Here is a 22,313-nt window from a genome sequence, read left to right as displayed (position 1 = left end):
ACTGAATGCCATGTATTTCCTCTTCCCTCTCAAAAATGCAAAAGTAAAATAAAGAAGAGCTTCCACCCCATGTTTCACTCTGGAAGACAGAACTACTCAATTCACTCGTGCATGTTTTCAATTATAACCAGTTGTGCTTTATTAATCTCTGTACGGTCTCTTGCCTGAGACTGGGGGTTAAAATACAGCAGAGAAAAAATAGACTCAGAATGTTTGCCTACCTTGGAGGGGCCCAGTCATGCTTTGTGCAGTCCAACAGTGTTCCCACATAAGTCTTGTTCCTCCATGTAACATTTACTACCAGGACACCTGTCAGTGAGCGAAAAATAAAGTATTATCACACACAAGAACAATAAATGGGATAGGCTTTTTGTTTTGCTCTTTTATTTTTTTTTTTCTTTTTCCTGTCCTTTCCTCACAAAGTAAGACATTTACTCTCATTTGCTTTCAAACACTCTGGTCTATATTCTTCCTCTTTTCTGGTTTCAGTGACCTCAAGTTAAAACCCACAGGAAAGACTGCAAATGACAAAGAACAAGAATTAGTGCACCCATGTGTGTGTGTGCAAGACAGCTTGCCTGTGTGACGGTGTGTGTGTAATCAAGATACAGCTGACAGAAGGAAATGGGTTTTGCCATGTCCTGCTGTAAAACAGCAACACTCACCTCTTAATTTTGCTATTATTGCACATAATTGCTTTCACTTGGCAGCCAGCCAGCGTAAACTAAGCACCAGTTACAGTGTTTAAATCAGAAGGTGACTGAGAAGAATAATCTGCTTTGCTTTGAACAGTATGATAATGATGCTTCTATTTACTTGAAATTACTCATATCCAAACACATAAACATATACATGTATGCACTGCAAGTCTTGTTCAGCAGATATGGCTCAAAAAATGTATTATTTGCCTTGCTTTTGCTTCTGTGGAAAGTGAGAGACTAGATATGAAACTTCAACCATACCACAGTTAAGGCAGGAGTAATTGCAATATATATTTATATAGGAAAAGGGATCCTTCAAAATACCTACTGTAATTTAATTGCTTTTCCACTTATGACTTTTATTAAATGCAAATTTGCCTGCCTAAAGCAGAATTCTAATTTCGTTTTATTTGAATTATCCCTGTAAAATTTGTGAATGATAAGGTTATTGTAAGTAACAAGAAAATAAATGTAGGGGATGTCATTCAAATGTTTTCAGGTTGCCCTCAAACGCTTCTTCACATAATTTATCATCATGTTTATGGACTAGTCAGCATAATGACCCCTTTAATTCATTAACTGCCACAGATAAACAGAAGGTAGTGTTATTGAGCCAGACATCTCTTCTCATTAGAACACACACTGAAATAAGAAATACATTTTATCTAACAAAGAAAGGCACAGTACAAAATGTTCCAAATTTATGAGAGGCGTGAAGACACCAACTCGCAGCTGACAGCCTTGTTTTTCCTCTGCACTTCCCTTATTCTATCTGCAGCGTCTCTGTAATAGAAATGATTCTGGCACTGTGCCAGAATGTTTCCAGCCCATCTTTTGCTTTGTCTTACCAGTGCAATTTCTAATTTTGCAATAAAACCATCCCTCTCTGCTGCACTGAGGCGAAGTTAACACACAAGCAGCAGCTTATTTCCTCAGGGGTCTTTTAGCAATAGGGAACTATTTTAAATGTTGTGAGCAGAGTACCAAGGAAGAAGGGATTTCCTTGAAAATTCTCTGTAACAGATTTGAAATTTATCCCCCGTATGGTTTTTCACTGCAATTAGGCAACTCTAGAATTTTGTGCACTGGAATGAACTGGTCTGAAGCATGAAAGACAAACTGCACTTCTAGCCAGTGTCAGTCGGGTCCTAGAGAGACCATGGTGAAGATGTTTAGGAGAGATTTGGTGTGGCACTTAGTCCCATGGTCTACTTGATGGGGTGATGTTGGGTCATAGGTTGGACTTCATGATCTCAGACATCCTTCCAAGCCTAACTGATTCTGTGATTCTGTGATCAAGGTTAAAAGGCCATGCTGTATTTTTATGACCTATGCAAACTAAGCAAAGGCTGCAAAGACACCAAGGCTGCTTTATGTTGCCCTTGGCTTAGGCATGGAGGCAGCCAGGAAGTGCTGGGGTCCAGGGAGGAGGAGGAGGAAGACGAGAACAACCCAGTACATCCAAGAGGAAATATCTATTAGTAGAAATGGGGTTTCTTACAATAAGCAGCTCTATGTTCCCACTTGCCATTCACAGTCTAGAGAAAAGAGATTGTATAGGTGTTTCTCTGGCAGCCTTGATGCCTTTCTTCCACTATAACAGCTTGTCATGAGTGACTATGTAAGGCTCCAAGTGAAAATCTTGAGTATTTTCCTTTGGTAAACTGTATTATGGCAGGCAACCCATCTATCTGCAAGCAGGACATTTGATCCCTCAACCCCACGAACCAGCATTTGTCCAGTCTCCTAAAAGTACCAAGCAAAGAGAGCTCTCTGACATCCCATGGAGTATTACTGAAGAACTAACTTTGTCATATATTCTTCCCCAGCTAGTTCATTTTTATCCTTTTTTTAAAAAAGTAATTGTTACTTTGTGGAGAATTTTTGAGTTTGGATTATTGGTTTTTTAGGGGGGTGGTTGGTTTGTTTTGTTTTGGGTTTTTTGGGGGGGATGTCCTAATAAAGGTTTATTCTCACGTATCTTCCTTGATATTTGTAATCTTGCCTATCTCTACGTGCACTTTATTAATTTATTTATGCACCAGACCTAGGGATAGTTTGTTACCTATTGACAGAAAAGAGGGCAAGGTAGGAGGCATAGAATAGTGAAAATAATAAAATCCCCTGAAATCAATACATATTTCAATAATTCTATGAAGACATTTAAATGACCTTCCCATGTAAGAAAGTCAGTATTTCAAAAGCAAACACAAGTAAGCTCCTCCCTTAAATCTGCTACATATAGCATGTCATTAAATTTGTTAGGCTTAGCAAAGGTCCCGTGCAAGTAGGAGAGAATGTTAATCTCCATGTTGTGCTAGCTGTGGCAAGGAACACATTTCCTTTCCTTAATGGACAGCACATTGCTCAGCCACACAAAAGACTCCACAGAACTGGCAGGGAAGGTAACTCGTTTACTCTTCTAAGATTATCACAGAAATGGGTGAGGAGAATATAAGTAACATGGGAGGTAGGGATATCTAAGGATATCTAAGGAAATGTGCAACTGCAAGAAGCTTACTAGGACAAAGCACCAGAACATGAAAATGGAGATGACTTAGCTAGTGATCCACACAACGTATTTGATGCAGTGCTGAAGAGAAAGGATTATTCTTCTAAATCAGGGTGTGCTGTTTGTCCTGGCACAGCGTTCAAGCTCAAAGCAAGAAGCTCTGCTGAGCCTGCTCTGTCCCAGGGGCTGGAGCAGTGCTGGAGCTCTGCTGAGCCTGCTCTGTCCCAGCTGGAGCACTGCTGGAGCAGTGCTGGCCCACTCCCAGCATCACCTCGGAGTACACTGGCCATGCACTCAGGGATGCAGCAGCCCCTCTCTGGGTCATTCCAGCTCCTCTCTGTGCACCTGTGTGCCCACATACCCCATTCATCTTGTGAAGGAACACACCACACACAGGACCAAACCTCTTGAGGTCTCTGCCAAATCATAAGAAGTTCCTGTAATGAGACTTCCTATCACATCAGTCAACATTATAATGCAGCAATAACCTATTTAACATTGCCTGAACAAGAGAGCAAATGCAAAGACAGTCTGAGGAACCCCACAGGTTTCATACTGTCTGAAACAAGAGATGCATTTTCACCTTATAAAAAGCCCAAGAGGCCAAACTTTTTAAAATACCTTACTGAAGAATGGGGAAAAAAAAATCAGGTGCTTGTAATGAAATGTACCTGAGGATATTTGGACTCTATAAGATTCTAATTCAGAAGGAAACTAAGCCAAATATCTAATTCTGTTCCTGTGAGGTTAAATCAAAAACCAGTGAATATATACCACACATACAAATGCTTCTTTGAGAAACTAGGGGTGCCATCTTAAAGAGTTTGACCAATTACTAGAACACAGTTCACAAGAGTTGAATGTAGCAAAGAAAAAGTTATCTCTCCAAAACATATAATATATAAATTTCTTGATTTAATTTGGTTGATCATTTCATTTGCAAACTATATAACTATTCACAGTTACAGTATATCCAAAATTAACAACACTTTCTGCTACCTTCTGTGTCATGTGTCCTACATTAAAGCAAAAAAAGAATATGAGAATTAAGTGTTCTGAAGTTACCACCCATGCTACTCTTTATCATTAAAGAGTAAACACAGTAAGTACAGCATGTTTTATGTGTGGGAATTACAAAATGGTGCCATAATGTAAGAAAATGGGGTAATATTACCCAGAAGTTTTAGAGTTCACCTACTGTAGTTTTTCTGCCAAAATCCATTATTAGGCAAGGCACAATCATATCCAAAAGCATTAATGTATGACAATGGCACACCCAGGATGTCATCTGGTGCCTACCACTGTCAATAGAAGCTCCTCCTTTAACATCAAATGTTGTCAGCCTTTTAGGAACAAGACAAGATTCTGTATTTTGCTGTTTTCCTTCACAGTATGTGTACCATTATGAGACCTTTTTCTTTACTCATCGTAATCATAACCAGAATGCTAATGACAAAAATTTTCAGGCAGGAAAAACTAATGTGCGCTTATAGGAATACAAAGCCATTTTACATAAGTGCTTCTGATAGGTAACGTACAAAACAACCCTGACAATTTTTACTTGAATTTTCTTATGGAATGAAAAGTCACATGTCACTAAAGTAGAATGTAAGAATGTAATTTCAGAAATCTACAGCAAAAACCTCACTTTTTATGAATTCAGTGGATATGATGTATCTTTTCTTCCCCTGTCCCTTCTTCTGCTTTTCAGTGACTGCCTAACAAAGGCCAGAACCAAAACTTGCTATTTACTATTAACTATATCTTGTAGAATGAAATATGTCATCACAAGTTGGAAATGAAGTAAATAACCCTGTTGCTAAGAAATGCAGATGTGCTATTTTGACATATTAAAATCAGAATCAAAGGCATTTTCAGTACCAAGTAAGAGGATTGCTCATATGGATTACTTTGGCACTGCAAGTTTAGCAGACACATCTACACTCTTGCAGACATTCCTTCATTTAAAGACAAAAACCCCTCAAGTACCTAGTCTAAAAAATATACTAATTTCTTTGTTTTCTTGACTCTGTTTTCTGCAATGATCATAAGCCAAGAATATTTATGTTTGTATCCAAAACTTTGAAAATGAGCTCATGTGATGAGGAATCAAATTATCACATCACTACCTTAAATGCGGGCCCCAGCTTTTAAAAATACTGTCTTTAGAAAAAAAATATGTTCAAATTCCAATAAAAGTAGGCACTACTCAATAAATCAGATTGGAAGGCCTGACTTAATTTTTACAGCATAGGCTACTTTTGTGTTCAGATCCCAGCAAATGCTACAAAATCCTGGTTTAGTCCAAACTGATTATTTCACCAGGAAACTCAGCAGACCAGTTATCTGAGAGGGTAAGCCTTCATTTTTGTAAAAGGAGCTGCTCCCTCTGCTCTTAGTGGACAATCTGGCCGAAAGCATCTGTAAAATTCTGGAGAAACCAGATCTGCACAAAGTCATTCTGAACACTTCTTTGTTGAAGAATATTTATATGATCTTTCAAAACTAGGAATGATTTGTCTACTTTTCAGTCATCAGAAGTCATGCATATTTAGAAAGTCACATATATTTTAAAAGTCACCTAAGTCACTTTCCCTTAAACACAAGTGGAAGCCTCTGTTGTAAAATTCCAAAATTAGGTTCTGCCTACTACCTTTACTATCCTGAGTATCATTTTAAAACAATTTTTCCTGATGCCAGAGGAAGATCTCTAAAGTAGACTACATTTTCCAGAATTATTTTAGTAAGAATACTTCATTAAAAGGTTAATATGATAAATTCTTGTAGCAAAAATCTCTGTGACATAGTAGTTCTTTGAGGTTGAGATGCAATCCTGGTATAGAGAAGCATCACATCATTACTTGATTACTGTTACAAGTATTACTTGTAACACTACAGCATAATCAATTCCTTGTACCTTCATGATTAGTGAATCCACAAATATGTTTGCAAGTCAAATTTGATTTTCCTCTTGTCCCTGCCATGCCAAGTACAAATAATACAGACATGCCTGGGATAGCCAAACCATGGCATATCTGTCATCAGTGAGTACACCACCCCCACCGATTAAACATGTTTTATTCCACATCTGGCACTGCAATTTTTTTGGTCCCACCCGTATCTATTTGACATCACTCCATAACAATAGCTAAAATATATTAAATGCAAAAAGCTGCAAGATGAAAATCTATATTCTTAGTATTATCTCAAGATTTTTTGTTGCCACTGGCTTAGTAAAAGCAGTACAACTCATTTGCCTCACAACCACCATATCCGCCACATCATCATCAATCCCACATCCACATATACACCTGCAATTCAACCAGGCATAAAAAACACAGAACAATTTTTATATTAGACTTGCAATGCAAATGGCTTATTCCTCCCTGATTGCTTCCATCCAGAAAGTAATCTAAAATGATCAGTAAACAATCTCTGTATGAAGCCACATCTTATAGACTGAATGCTGATGTGGGAGATGTACAGTTTATATACTACTTTAATCACACTCTGTCTAGCATGGCACAAGAACTTAACTACATCTACAGCAGGTGCACATGTAACCAGCATCAACATCAGCCAGCCTGAGGATGTAATGATTGTCAGGTGGCCTGAAAATGCATGACTGGTGGGTTTGCTTTTTTTTGTTTTGGTTTGCTGGTGGGATTTTTTGGGCCTTTTTTTTTTTTTTTTTTTTTTCCCCAAGAGCCCTATTGCAGCACAGAATGTTTGAAAAGTCACTTTAACCACATCCTGTAATCAGACCATCTGGAGCACAGATCTGCAATTAGTCATCCTGGGCACTGGACTTTATCTGAACAAATACTGTACAGCAATGAAGATGAGAAGATTGGATAGCATCAAGGAAAAGAAGCATAATGAAATACTGCTGGTGTAGTCATAAACCACTGAGGCACTTACCAGTGGTATTAATTCTGCATTCTGTACTTTATGAAAGCATAGCAAGTTTAAAGGTTAGAGGGCTGAGAGGCTAAACTCTGCTATTTTAGTTAATGTTGCCCTGCTGGTGGCTAAAGCTGGACTACAAACTACAGTATCTTCTGCAATAGCCTAACAGAGTAAGATCACATCTGTGTGATTTCCAGTAAGTTCTGAGTAATGACAACCTACATTTCATGGATACTTTATTTGAATGTCATACCCTTTCTTTTCTTTTCTTTTCATTATGAAGTCATTGGTAAAATAAAGGTAATATTGAAAGTAGGAGCTACCACCTTGGTTTAAAAATAGCCATTTTATAGAACCTGTTCCCTGGATCAGCATTACATACTCCCATTTGCAGTCAAAAAAGAAGCAGCAATTATACAGTGAGGAGTAGCTCTTGGAAACATGGAGCTGGGCCATCAAGCAGACAACTTTTTAATCCCGCCTAATAATTACTGTAATAGATTTTCTTAATCTAGAAGTTTATCCCAGTGCATATAAAAGAATAAACACTCCAATAACTGAAGAAATCCTGTTTCCCCATGAGCCCACGTGCCTAATACACAAAAGAACACAAGCTACTTCCATCACTGTCATGTCTCCTGCATCCTTTGTTCTGAAGCCTCATGGGCTGTATTGATTTGGGAAAATCATTGAACTTCTTGGAAAACTAGACTCTAGCTTATTCACCACCATCTATTTCTTTCTCATGAAGACAGCTGGTCAATATTCAGTTGAACGGGCAGCAAAAAGAAGCTCTGGTTTAATTTCTTTTTCCTGCCTCCCTAGCAACATTACCTTTTTCCAGCTTTAGTATAAAAAAAACCCATCATGTCAGGAAGACATGTAGCTGAGGTTAGCTGAAACGACAGTTTCTCTGGACAAGGCTATAACTGAAATGCTGGGGGCAGGTTAGTTCTGGAAGACAGGACAGCATCTAATCTAAAAGCTCATGTCCCTGATTATTTATAATGATAACTGTTACATTTTTTTTCAGTGCATATATTTCTTCTAAAGCTAGTCTGCCTAACAAATAACCAGTGACGAAGATCTAAATACAAATCGAAAGCTAAAAGAAGTATGAATGGTCCTAATCAAATATAAAGCTAAATTTCACACTCATTAAAAGACCAATAAAAGTCTCAAGGAAAACTGGGTAGTACCCCAGAAATTACATCAGATTGGGTCCCAAATGGCTTGTTGATTTATCAACGACTACATATTTCTACTAAAATATGAGCTACTTAGAGTGGTGATTTTGAAAACTATGAAGCCACAGCAACCCACATAATTTTCTCCTGCCAGATTTTTATCAAAGTGATTAGAATTTGGCAGGATTAGGAAAACTTTTGGATAAAATGCTGCTAAACCTCTTGAATGTCAGACCACATAACTGCAGTGTTTACAAGAAAATGTGCAGTTAATGTTATTATAAACTAACCATAGGCTTCTGACCTCTGGAGTACAACTAAAGAGCTAGTTTTTGTGCAGCCCTTACCTTTTCTTTGGCCAGAGTAACTGAACAACTTCACTGTTTCACTGCAGTTTGAGAATAAAACTGCAGTCTTACTTTATTTCAGCTGATACTAAAAATGCAGTTTGAAAATAATTTAACATCTGTGTGTTCTGAAGAAAACTGTATCTGTTTCAGAAATAAAGTATTCCATTTCTAGCAGATTCTTTTTTCTTTTTTCTTTCTCTTCAGTAATCATAACTGTGATTCACATAGCCTGACACTGAAAAGTGTCACAGTCTCAATTTTAGAAGAAGGAAATGCTGTTCTGTAATCCCCTGAGCTTCCCACTCACTTCTCAAGGAGTGTTATTTCAGCTCCTATGTTGCTGGCCTGTTGAACACATGGACACTCTTCTGACTTCTTGTGGAGCAAAAGAAAAAGAAGCCCCACAATCCACCGCCTTTCCTCATACTCCAGGACCACATGTCACTTGAGATAAGCAACAGAATATGGGGCTTTTCAACTAATCTGTCACACTCGCTTCCTGCACTTTATATTAATTACAGGAACTCTTCAGCTACTTACTTCTCTCACAAACTCTTTTCTCCCTTAACAGCAAGTAAATAGCAAAGCAAAACAAGTCTGGACCATGGTGGAAAGAGCTATTGTTTCAGTACAAGAAGCAGGGCCAAAAAATGGGAAAACCAAAACAATTTTTTCTCACCCAGACAAGCATTCAGGAGTTCCTTTTAAGAATTATCTGCCTCATTTCCATTCTTCTTCTCAGACAACAGACCACAGAAATACTGTTTTCATCAGCAGACTGTTGAGAAACAGCTGCAGAAATGGGGAAGCTGGTATAAATTTTTGTGTGTATGCATGTGTGTGTGTATCTATTTAAAAAAAATCTGACAAAACCCCCTAAACCTCTTAAGGAGCTCAGACCTTTTTGTTTCTTCCTAAGGCAAGTATTAGGGCATCTCAGTAGATGTTTGTCTCCCAGCTCTGAACTCTGCCACTGTAGGAATTTGATGAGTAAATCCCAAGCAAACAACAAATGCCAAAATGCACCTATAAACCTTCAGGTGTCTTTGGTGATTTGTTTCCCAGCACTGTACATCATGATAAAGAGCTGCCAGGTGCAAACACTGGTACAATTATTTATCAAACAGTAGAGTAGCTAATGAAACATAAAGAAATGGAAGACAGAAGAGAGACAATTTATGGAAAATAAACAGCATGAATAAAGAAACAATTCCAATCCCAAACCATGAAAATTCTTCCAAATCTGTAGACTGCAGATACCAGAACTGCAGTCGAGCCAGACAGACAATTCTGCTCAACCTCAAAGAGCTGCTGCTGATCCATGTACCTCACTGGGACTGAAAAGCAGAGCCCCTTATAAATTATGATGCTTTATTTAAAGTCAAAGCATTTATTTGCTTTTGTGCCAGCTTTGGATCCTTTTCATCTCTAGCTTCCAGGCCCAAGAGAGACCACACTCCTGTAGCTCTGCTGGCAGCCAGCTGTGGGCCTCAGTAAATCATAAAGCCTCCTAACAAGCCATTCTTTACAAAGGCCAACTGCAGTTAGTAGACATGATAACTTCTCTATTATTCCACTCACTAGAATTTAAGACAGCAATTTAAAGCAGTGGCTGAAAACATTTAAATCTACTGAACTGCATTTTACATCTTTCTCTCTCTCTCTCTCTCTTTGTATTAAGCTTCACTGATTTCATGAAGACTTCATGTCTTCAGCCTGGGAAAAGGGTAAGTAAACACCTACAACAGACACATCCAAGACAAAGGGGAGGGAAATAAAAACATCTGGGATTTTGTCTGCAGAACTCCCTCAGGTTTTCTTGCAACAGCTAACGGAAGACAAATAACTCTTCTTTCATTTAGTTTGTGGGACTCACAGGGACACATCCTTTGTATTTGGGGATATAAACTCTGTTCAGATCTTAATACAATAATATGTCACAAAGAAACCTCATGGCAAAATACAAAAAGATGAAAGTGTGGCAAAATACAAAAAGATAGGCAAGCAGTAGGTGTACACAGGAGTTCTATGAAAACTCCAAGTGTGAATCATAAATTCTCTTTCTTCTAACTCTTTCCCACTGATGCACGCAAAAGGAATCAGTTTGGCGTGGTGAGGCCCAGCACTCCTCTTTTTCCTCTGTATAAAAAAGAGCAAATAAAGAACCTTAAAAATCTGGGGCTCTTCTTCCTACACAATTGCTATGGTTTACGATTTGGTGTAACCTAATTTTAGGGTCTTTTGTTACTATAGCTAACAGATTATAAACCAAACTATGCTTAAAACTTCACCTTCTAGGTTTGAAAACACGAAACTACATAATTTTTTGCACTTCTTATACCACAAACTAATTATTTTCTTTGAAAAATAGTAGGCAGTGCTATCCTTCCCATTACAAAATCCTTGCAACTTTGTGGTGGAAAAGATGCCCCCAGCAGTCAGAAGTGTTTCAGTTACACACTTAAGATACCAGTTCAGTTTTGTAAACAAGCCTAATGAACTGTGACTAATAGTGTTCTCCCTGAGCAGAAGTAAGGTAAAAGGGCTTTTGTTAGTATCTACTGAAGTGAAGTAGTAATTTTGCTGGGACAGAACAAAAGTGAACTACTTGTCAGCTAACCTATTTCAGTGGTGTCAAAATTCTGCAGAGAAGTTCACCATGATTTTCTTTCCTATGTTTTAAATTATCTTCCAAGTGGGCAAACTAGTAAAGCATCTAGCTCACCAGCTGGCTTTCTCCAGGTGCTTGACAATACTGATGCAATGCAAAGGCAAGCTACCAGCAAAATGAGTAACCACTAGAGATGAGTATACTTGCTGTGAGATTTTCCTTCTCTTATCAGCAACTGGTTCAACAATTTTCCTGTAAGTGTCCTTTGTGTGTGCTGTCCCAGTTTCTCCACTTATTAATAGCAGCCTGGATAGTTTACTCAGGCCTGCTGCGATGTATGTCTCTACTACAGCTTCTCTTGGCTTTTTCATGCACTGGAGCTGATCAACCTTTGACCCTCGTAGGTTTAGAAACAAAACCATTCAGACACAGAAGACAGCCCAGTGTTGCATAAAATGTAGTCAAAGACTTAGGACGCTAGGAAACCTAATATAATCAGCTAAAAATCTCTGTTTCTTTTGGCATAGTGACATCCCATAAAGGACTATCATAGGCATGCTCTCCCTCATCAAAAGTACAACCAGCACAATGACAGAAACATATTTCTACACTGGGAGATTTTTTCCCATGTCGCTAAGGGACGGGGGGGAAGGGTTGGACTTTCAGACATAACTTAATTATTTCTTTGGTCAGACAAACAGTTTCAAGATAAAGCTTGCTTTACTCCAGAATCTATACACAAATTTCTGTATAAATTATTGACTGTACTATGGCCTCATCTGAAATGCTGGCCCCTGAGGCTGATAAGCTCTGACCCCAGGTGACACATCCAGCCCTCTCACAAGAGGCAGGAACATTATTGCTTTGCACTGAGGACTGCAGCCCAAGAGCCAATCAATCAAGCTCCCTGACAGCTTTCACAGCCTCCTCACGTTAGGCCTAAGTCAAACTCCAGGGCTCCTATTGTTCACATTATTCTTTTCTCCCTCTGCTCTGATGAAGTTAGAGCAAGTCCAAGGCTTCAATGAGAAAGAAGGGCTATTATGAGCAGCTCAGATTTTATTGACTCTGAGCTGTACAACAATGGCCCCAAAGCCTTTTTCTTGAAAGCAATATATTACTAATTGCTAATAATCATAGGTAACAAAGATCAGTCCTTAGACTCAGACTTATGTGAAAGAAAGGCTTAACACTGAAAGAGACAGAATTGTCATCTTTACTTAAAAAGAAACATTTTGGAAGGTAATTCTATGCTTACCAAGAAAAATAACCTTTCAGTCACACAGAACTGTCATACATATGTTGTCATGTACCATAATATAGTTTGTGTATTAGAAAACCAGTGACCATAACAGATTTGAATAAAAATACCCCTGGTGGAGTTGTGCCATGCTAACTGTGGACAAATGGATATTTTCATCTTTAGTCACCCCATAACATTTCAAGATCAGTATCACATTATCCTCAAAATGGAAAAACACTTTCAGAACTAATCACTATGCCATTTTTCCTAATGTTGTTCCAAGTTCTGAAGACCATTTAAGTGGGACTTCTACATGTGTGACATGGAAGTACACTGACTTGTCTTTGAAAAAATTTGCCCTTCATTATTACTCAATTTTAAACAACTCTGCATGATTTCAGCTGCGTGCATAAATCTTAATACCATCAACAGGTGCTGTCGCCACATACACAAAAACCTTTTTCCTATAAGAATTTCAACAATTTAATAACATGATTAGATTTTGCAGTTGGCAAAGTCTTCCTTCTCTTTTTAGGCTGTTTGTGGTGGGTGTTTTTTTTTGTGGTTTTTTTTTTGGTTTTTTTTGGTTTTTTTTTTTTGTGGTTTTTTTTTTTTTTTTTTTTTTTTTTTTTTTTTTTGTTTTGTTGGGTTTTTTTTTTTTCTTTTTTTTTTTCTTTTTAGGGGGTTGGTGTGGTGGTAGGACTTTTTAAATTAACTTAGCTGTAGCCTTAGATGATTCTGCCATTTTAACTTCAGGATCATCTTGTATTAAATTACAGACAAGAAACTGGTAGCCACAAGTGAAGAATTATTTACTTTCTTAAATCTGAACACCAGTACTAAGGCAGTGAGGTGTATTTTCAATTAAACTGTTTCCTCCACATATTTTTAGTGCTCTGACTTCAAAAGTGCACTGAACTGGTATAAGACCCAGAGAGCTTTCTGGGAAGGTGCTGGCTGAAAGAACAGCAGTTTCCTTCTGCTAAATCCTCTGACACAGCAGCTTGCCTTTTCAGCTGTCATTCAGTCCAACGTGGCTTTTCATACAAAACCAGAGGAGATCAAGTGCAGACTAAAAAAGCTTGTTTCAAATGAAGGATTCCACTCCCTCCTGGCTTTCAGCTGAAAGCATATTTACGCCCTGAAGAATGAGAAGAACTCATAATTCACAGTCCATCAAATAGCTTGTTTTCAGATTGTGGTGAAAATGAAGTTTCACAGTTATTTTGGTGGACATCTGAATAAACAGAGCAGTAAGCACTGGTGGTGCTGGAATAGCCCAATAAAAAATAAAAATATAGCGGGCCTTTCAATTTATTTATGTAGACACTGTGGATCAAACAGTCATAGTATTAGTAACTCAAGTTTTTATCTTTACAAATGTTCTTTTATTTCCTATCTTTTAAATAGTACTGACATTAAATTTCTTGTCCCTACAGGAACATAAAACATAACTGAAAAAAACCAACCAAGCAGTGTGAAAAGGTTAGCACTGCAGCATCTGGGACTGTACAGGAGTTTTAGTGTGCAAGGATTCCTATTTACAGTGCTGTCAATTAGCTCTCATTCTCAGGCACTGTGTTAGGCTGGAGCATTTTTTTAAAGGGAAATAAATGTAATGCTATTCTTGTCAACTTACAAAGCCGACAAGTAATGCTGCTATATTTAAGCTAAATGCTGTTTTTCATGGGCACTCTGAATGATATCTAATTTGGAAAAATGACAGTGATTTTGCTGAGCTTTCCAAAATCAACACCCATTTTAGCTGAACAAAACAAAAGGCTGCTGAAGCACATTTATCTCCCTGATGATGTATATTCACTAAATGCAGCCCATAACCCACCTACTCAGAGCAGCTTTAGACAGCTAGCCTCACCTACAGACCCTTACAATTTAATGAACAATTATAGGCAACAAATTTTTACCAACGGCTGTTCTTCTTCTTCATACTCTGGGCCCAAAAGAGAAATTTGTCACAGCTTAAATAAGTTTTTCAGATGTAATAGGTAAACGCAATAAAGAAAACAGGGCTTTTATAAAACAAAAATCGACAGAGCAGAAAGCTGTTCCTCAAGACTATGCGCAGGCGCACGGGGCTTCTGCTGAAGTGAAATAGACAATGAAGGTTAGGAAGCATGAAATGACAGCCTTCTTTGCTTTTCAGGGAACGTAAATTTTATTCACAGAACGTAAATCTCAAAGTCATGGTTTTCAATCTGCATGCATGAACACACTAGATTGATTTCAAGGAGATTTGGAAGTATTTAACTCATTGCTCAGAGATGCAAATCCCATCTTGTACAATCATTATTGTAAAAATAAGAGAAAAAAGATGGGTGACGTTTCAAGGGCTCTGCCTATACGTTTTCATTTTTCAGATAGTCACAGATCATTAAGCTTCCATTTCAAATATGGACATATCTGTATTGAAACACCCAAATAAAGCTGTGCAAATTCTGCATGTATTAGGGCAGCTTAAAACCGTTAATGAATAATACAGCTTAAATGAAACACAATCCTGAATGTGTTTGCCACAACATAAGATGCCCATGACTGAACAGCCCTCCCTAAATGAGCAGGAAAACATAGTTCAAACGCTTCAATAAACATGGCAACAGACCTAATGTGGATGCAGTGCTGAAAAATTTTTGGAAATGCAGATAAATATTTTTTAACTTTGGCACATCTGTTGCCGCTCAGTGGTTTTCTTATTATTCAGTACCTCTTTCATGATACTTCACTGCTTATCATAAAACCAATCAGGTAGAAAAAACTGTTGTTGCTAAATTAAAAATCCCAAACCACAGATTCTTAAACATGGTGTGTCAAGTTAATACATTATACCGTTAAAGAATTCTCTGAAGTGCAGCCTTTTCTAACAGAAGACAGATCTATTCTTGAACACAGATGAGCTTCCTCTGTGTCAAAAAACACAAACTGATTCTGTTTAAAACACAGAGGAAACTGGTTAATTTCTACCTCAGTAAAATTTACAAAGCAATAAATACTTTGTAGTACAAGCTGTGTGGTTTGTTTCACTTCCTTGTCACAGGAATTAATGAGGAAAATCCTTCCCTTCATTCTGTTATGCAGATTTGTGCTGGAGAGCACACCATGCACTGACCAAAAGCCCCAAGGGCTTAATTCTGAGTTCCACACCTCACCTGCTACTTCTTCATGAATTTTGGCAAAAAACATTTTCATTTCCCATCTTTATGATGACAGTGCTTGTAAACTCGATCACCACCACACCGTGAGTGCTTAGTAATGCAATAAAACTGATGGGGGAGGGGGGAAAGGAAAGAAATGTCATGTCTGAACTAGGGTCATACTAGTATGATCCTTCACTCTCTATTTCTGATACTGAAAATATCAACAAATTTGAATTTTTGCAACCCCTGCCTAGTAGGGAGGGGGAAATGAACTGAATGCCTGAAAATATATGCCTGTAACAGCAGGAGCAGAAAAGACTGATAAAGACTTTATGTACAGCTTTTAGTCAGATTAAGTACAACTCCTCACTCCATGTTTTATTGTCATTTATGTTCTTTCTGGCCACATGAAAAAAGCTGCTTCTGACAGGCCACAAAAGCAAGGCTTCTGGGAGTGTTTTGTTCTTTCTCTTCAAATCCTCTGATGCATTAGTTTTCTGATCTCTCCTCTAATATAAAACTACAGCTCCCTTCTTACATGATCATCCTTGTCAGAACAACTTCCACTCAGACAGCAGCTAATCCACTACAGCTAATGGTTTCTGTCAGGATGGAAGCAAGGGAAATGATGCCATCATTTACTACATGGAATAATCTGCATATCTCAAATGGACCTCCTCTTTCAGAAATGCCAGTGTGATGTGTCAAATCCTTATAAAATCTACCTCCCTCAGTCCTATGTGAATGTGGTTTCATAAGTACATTTAACCAATGCATTTTTTCTTATACCCCTGAAGATTGTGGGGGTTCAATGGGGTAAATATTCACCCTCCTACTGGCTGGGAGGAAACTGCATGGTAAGACTGCTCTTCTCCTCTTGGCTCTCCACATTATTTATAGAGTTAGGATCTTTCAACACACCTACCTCCCTGTCTTATGAAGAGGAGTCTTGTATTTCAGAAGACAAGAGATTGGTAATCACCCTCCATAAAAAGTTTAACAAGGAAAAGTGCTGGATTCTGCATCTGGGACAGGACAGCCCTGGATGTACAGACAGACAGGAATGAGAGCTGACAGAAGAAATGAGTGCAGGAAGGGTCCTGCATCTGGGGGTTTGGTCAATGGCAAATTGAACATAAGCCCATAGCGCCCTGGCAGCCAGGAGTGCCCCCATGTCCTGGGGTGCATCAGGCACAGCATCACAGCCAGGCAAGGGAGGGGATTGTCCTGCTCTGCTCTGCTCTGCTGTGGGGCAGCCTCACCTCCAGTGCTGGGGGCAGTTCTGGGTGCCACAACACAAAAAAGACACTGAGCTGTTAGAGAGGGCCCAAAGGAGGCCACAAGGATGGTGAAGGGCCTTGGGGTGAAGCCGTGTGAGGAGTGGCTGAGGTCCCTTGGTCTGTTCAGCCTGGAGAAGGGGACACTGAGGGGAGACCTCACTGCAGGTGCAGCTTCCTTGTGAGGGGAAGAGGAGGGGCAGGCACTGATCTCTTCTTTGTGGTGTCAGTGACAGAACATGATGGAATGGCCTGAAGTTGTTTCAGGGGAGGCTTAAGTTCACTATTAGAAAAAATACCCAGAGGGTGATTGGGCACTGGAACAGGCTCACCAGGGTCACAGCACCAACCCTGACAGAGTTCAAAAAATATTTGGGCAATGCTCTCTGGCATGTGGTGTGACTCTTGAAGTTCTTGCATAAGGCCAGGAGTTGGACTTGATAATCCCTGTAGGTCCCTTCCAACTCAGCATATTCTATGATTTTATGAAGATGATCATCTGAACCCACAAAAGTAATCAGCAAAAACTGATGCTGTACTTGCATTTTGTTCTCTTATGCTTCCTGTGCAATATTCACCATCAGATTAAGGGCACTTAAAAGAAAGGGCAAAGTAGAATCTCTCCGATTCAGGGCATTTCATCAGGTGACAAAAAAAGCAGCACTGACAAGGGAAGGGTGGCAGTGGGGAAAAAAAGTCAGACCTCCATATGTCTCCACCCATGATCTCCCTGTTGATGAACCACGTCTCTGAGCAGTAGACAACCAAATGCAGTAACACAGATGCCACAACAAGAAGTTTGTAACACTTCAGGAAGGTGTGAAAGGAATGACAGTTGGCTGCCTTTTTCAAATCTCTGGCAGAAGCCTCTCTCCTCACCCAGAAGGGAGACGAGGCCGTGGCACCTTTTCCTCACAGTTTCATTGTGTTCAGAAGTTCTCTCAATGAACTTTGAGTGTTTATTCAAATAATTGCTTAGAGGCTGCATTTCTTCTAGCAGACTTCCCCCTGTGACCTAGAGAAGAGAACTAGAGATCAATATAAAGGCCACACATTTGTTTCAACTCTTTAGGGACACAAGAATATAGACGTCTTTTGCCTCTTTTGGGAGCTGAACAAAATTAAGACTGGTGTCCACTGGTAAAGGGATGTTTTCTCCTGGAACACCTTTCCAGTTCTGGTTGAAAATCTTCCATAAACGTCATTTTGTGAAAGAAAATTACAATTATTTATGAAAACTATAAGGAAGGAAGGAACTTGCCTTTGAAACAAGGGACACTAGTGAAAATTTGAAGACTGCAGATTTAATAACAGGAACTGATATATTCTTGTTAACAAAGATCTGAAACTACATAAAATGGCTAGCAAACTACTTTAAAAAACCAAAAAAAAAATTAGGAATTTAATATGCTCATGGAATACATTTGTAGAGGGTTTGTCTTTTTCCCTTCATCAATCACATTAGCCCAAATCCATTAGTTTTGCATAGGCCCACCCACAATCAGAATCATTCACTTTTTAGTAGGAAACCTTTTGCGGATAGACAGATAAAAAGATGGCTTGGTGAATGGAATCAGATTGCAAGGAAGAAGGCTGGAGGACACACAAGAGCTACGCCAAAAGAAATCCACATCAAGTTTTTGTGATCTCTTTCCAGTTGAGGGTTGGTATGCTGGTAGAAAGCTGCTACCTTTACCCTTCATTTGGATGTTTTAAAAATAGCAGAATTCCATCGAAAAACCTCTAGGGCAAAGATTCTCTGTTGTCCAACAGAAGCATTCTAACTTTCCTGTAAGATTTGAAAGGTTATATTACTTTGAGCTTCTGTCCTCTGAAAAAGCCCTTTTCTCCCTTGATAAAACTCCCAAGTGACTAAGAACTATTTCGAAGAACACCAGAATCTGCATTTGTTCCATTACAAATGCAAACTTGACCAAAGAGTTCATAAGGACTATATGTACATTGTTACACTGATATGATCCTGAAGATACAAGCATACTCATGAAACCATCTGTATTTCATAAATATAAATTTAGCAACTATTCCTTTTAAAAAATTTTGTGTACTTTTTCTGATTTTTTTAATTATTTTTAATCACCTATAGACTAGTCCAAAGACTTGACAATACTTCAGACAAAAAAAGACAAAAGGCAAATCTGGTAAACTTGAAAAACTGGCAACTGGAAGTAAAACATCCTTAAACCAAAAGACTGCAAAGGGATTATTTCAGTAGCTAGACTAAATTAGTTCTGAAATGATTCGATGTAAAATTACATCCCTGACTTTATTTCAATTACTTTTAAATTTCCCAAGTCAATACCCAGTGTTTTAGAAAAGACCTATTTTTTTTTCTCTGATATGTCTTTCTTAAGGGATTTAATATACCCACTCTCAATATCTTTGGGAATTGCTGAAAATGAGCCCATAGACCTCCAAGGATAGGGGACTATACTTTACAGAAGGCTGTCAGAGACACTCAGAGAGTAAAAAGATAATTTATTGTCCCCAACATTTAACCATCACATGACAGTCAAGGAAGAACACTTCTAGTAAGATTTAATCCAATTTCAGTCTTTGTGTTTGAAAGCAAATGCAGAACCTTCCAAATTTATCCGGATTTCAGAGATTCACAATGATCATAAGGATCATTGAGACATAAAGGATGAAATTGTGTCTAGAATCTAAACAGCTTTAAACTTACTTTTCTGACTCTACATTTCACCTGTCCTGCCTAGAGAATGTAGCAGGCACAAGTAAAAGTTATTTGCTTATTGGTTAAAGATTTTTTTTCTTAAAGATCTTCGCAATGGGAGATTAATAAATTAATCTGCCTACACAATTAAAGAAGTACAAGGCTTTTTCTTGATGTCTGTGAGATAGCATCCTCTTTTAGGGAGAATGGATAGAGAGAAAGGTAAAGTATTTGTAAGCTAGTTGCTCACAGCCAAGGAGACTCATGGTTAGATAACAAAATGTCTAATGACAGCTCTTTGACAAAACTATGGCTGACCAACGGAGAAATTAATGAGATACTTCGACTTCCTAAAACTTTAGAAGTGTAAGAGAAGACTGTGGAAAAAACCCTAATGAAGGATGAATCAAAGAGAACATTAATGGTTGTCTTAGGCTGTAACGGCAAGATGTGGCTGGGGCTGTGTATTCTATTACCATTTGTTAGAGGTGGGGCAGTTATCTTCTGTTAATTGGGCAGTTTTCTTTATCTCTTCCACAAACACATCCTCCCTCCAGAAAATATCTGTTAATGGGCCACTGAGTCTCACTGCATGACTGATAAAATTACATCATCCCACTGGGAGATGTTCTGCCCAGGGAGAGGAGCCAAGCCAGGATTCCTACCTGGATATAATCAGAGATTTGGAACACCAGAGGAACCTTTTTCCACTGGATTCCCAGAGGAAGACCAGGCCCATCTACACCACCACTGCACTGTCAGAGGAAAACTCCACCCTTCTACAGGATCCCTGCTCCAACAGAACCACACCTGTCACTGCTGGAGGGCTGCAGCCACCGTCTAATCGGACTGCTGTCAACACCCTGACCCGCAGGGTGTCAGGTCATAGTCTCACTCTGTCAGTGTTGCTTTGCATTACGGCATTTTTTTTATTTTTTCCTAATAAAGAACTGTTATTCATATTTCCATATCTTTGCCTGAGAGCCCCGTAATTTCAAAATTATAATGACTTAGAGAGAGGAGGTTTACATTTTCCATTTCAAGAGAGGCTCTTGCCCTCCTTAGCAGATATCTGTCTTTTCAAATGAAGACAGTGGTAAAGCTCACTATTACCCCTTTTTCTGCCAGAGGGACATCAGCTGCAAGGAAAATAACACAAAATAGGAAAACATTAAATACTATTACCATTGGATGGTAGGAAGAATGAGAAAAGTGGGAAGACTAAGAGTTAAACTCTGTCTCTGAAGGCTGTCTGCCAACTACCTAATGGATAGCATAAATAAAATAGACCTAGCCATGTCTTTGAGACCCTGAAGAGTTGGGTTTTTTAGCTCTCTCCAAGCAAAACTCAGGATACAACAAATAGCACTTGAAGAAACGAACAAAAATGCTAATGAAGAATGGAATGTTTTACTGCTGGAAAACATTCAATTGAAAGTAGTTTGATAAACTGAAGAAGAGCAGTATATCCACAATACTCTTACAACTGAAACCAATGGAAGATTAGTGTTGTTTACGTGCCTCCCTCAGACTTGACGGCATTCTTGTATCTCAATTTGCTGTACTATGTTTACAACACTGCCTTCCCTCACTCCTCCTAAGACAGCTTTGAAAGATTATGTTGCAAAACACAAAGGTTACTGGAGAAGCATCCTTCAAAATGATGAGGTATTTACTAGTTAGGTACTGGTATGAAAAAGCTAGAGCCAAGCACAAGGGTACTTTTCCCCGCAAAGAGTACCTGCACTCTCTCCTTATTCTTCCTTTAGCTGTGGGGATTCAACAGTTGGTCTTCATTAAGCTGTCCATAAGAGAGTTGTTCTCGGTTTCATATTTGGTTCCCACGAGACCTTGATTAATAGCTGTCTGCTATAATTTATATATAGTCCTTGTTTAGGCAGTACAATTTCTTTATTATGGCCTTTTAAAAATATTTCACTAATGCTGTTCAACTAATTTTTAATCTAAGGGGAGAAAAAAGAAAGGAGGTAGGTGACACACTATGTCCTAATTTCCTAGGAAATCACCATGTGAGAAGCAAAAAAGCCCAAACCAAAACAATAAAACAAAAACCAGACCCAAAAGTATCCTGCTCTCAGAACTGGACTACAGAGCAAAGAGGACTTCAGGGGTTGCCCAGTCCACCCCCCTCCTATTTCTGAGGCAGTATCAGCATCTATGATAAACATCCTGAAAAATGTTCATGTAGGTTTTTCTTTAATGGAAGACTCCACAAGCTGCTAGATAATCTACTCCACAGCTTCATTATCTTTGATGTATCTCACTTGAATCTCTCTTGTCAATACTTAAGATCATTTATGTCAATACTTAAGATCATGTTTGCTGTCCTTCTACCAAGATCACAAAGAACTGACCAACCTGTGATAAACAAGATCTCATCCGGCTTCATCTCCTCTTCAAACCAACTAAAAAAAGTCCCAAATAAAAAAAAACCAAAAAATAAACAAAAAAAAACCAAAAAACAAAAACCCACAAAAAAAAAAACAACAACAACAAAAAAAAAAAAAAAAAAAAAAAAAAAACCAAACAAACAAACAAAAAAAAAACCACAAAAAAAAAAAAAAAAAAAAAAAAACAAAAAAACACAAAAGAAAAACAAAAAACCCAAAAAAAACCCCCAAAAAAACCCCAAGACATACTGTGATATATTTTCTAATC

The 22,313-nt window shown here is 38.4% G+C and overlaps 1 protein-coding gene across 5 annotated transcripts in view; it reads right to left on the bottom strand.

Moving 5' to 3' along the window:
- The window catches only part of ZNF608 (zinc finger protein 608), an 83,290-nt gene that overhangs the window by 9,104 nt on the left and 51,873 nt on the right, over window positions 1-22,313 (bottom strand). For all 5 annotated transcript variants that reach the window (XM_074532201.1, XM_074532202.1, XM_005488419.4 and 2 more), the window contains one exon: window positions 222-309. In XM_074532201.1, coding sequence (XP_074388302.1) covers window positions 222-309 — 88 coding nt within the window. The remainder of the gene's footprint in view (window positions 1-221; window positions 310-22,313) is intronic.

This window comes from Zonotrichia albicollis, chromosome Z (assembly GCF_047830755.1).
Source record: "Zonotrichia albicollis isolate bZonAlb1 chromosome Z, bZonAlb1.hap1, whole genome shotgun sequence".
NCBI lineage: Eukaryota > Metazoa > Chordata > Aves > Passeriformes > Passerellidae > Zonotrichia > Zonotrichia albicollis.
This window is presented reverse-complemented; position numbering and strand designations above follow the sequence as displayed.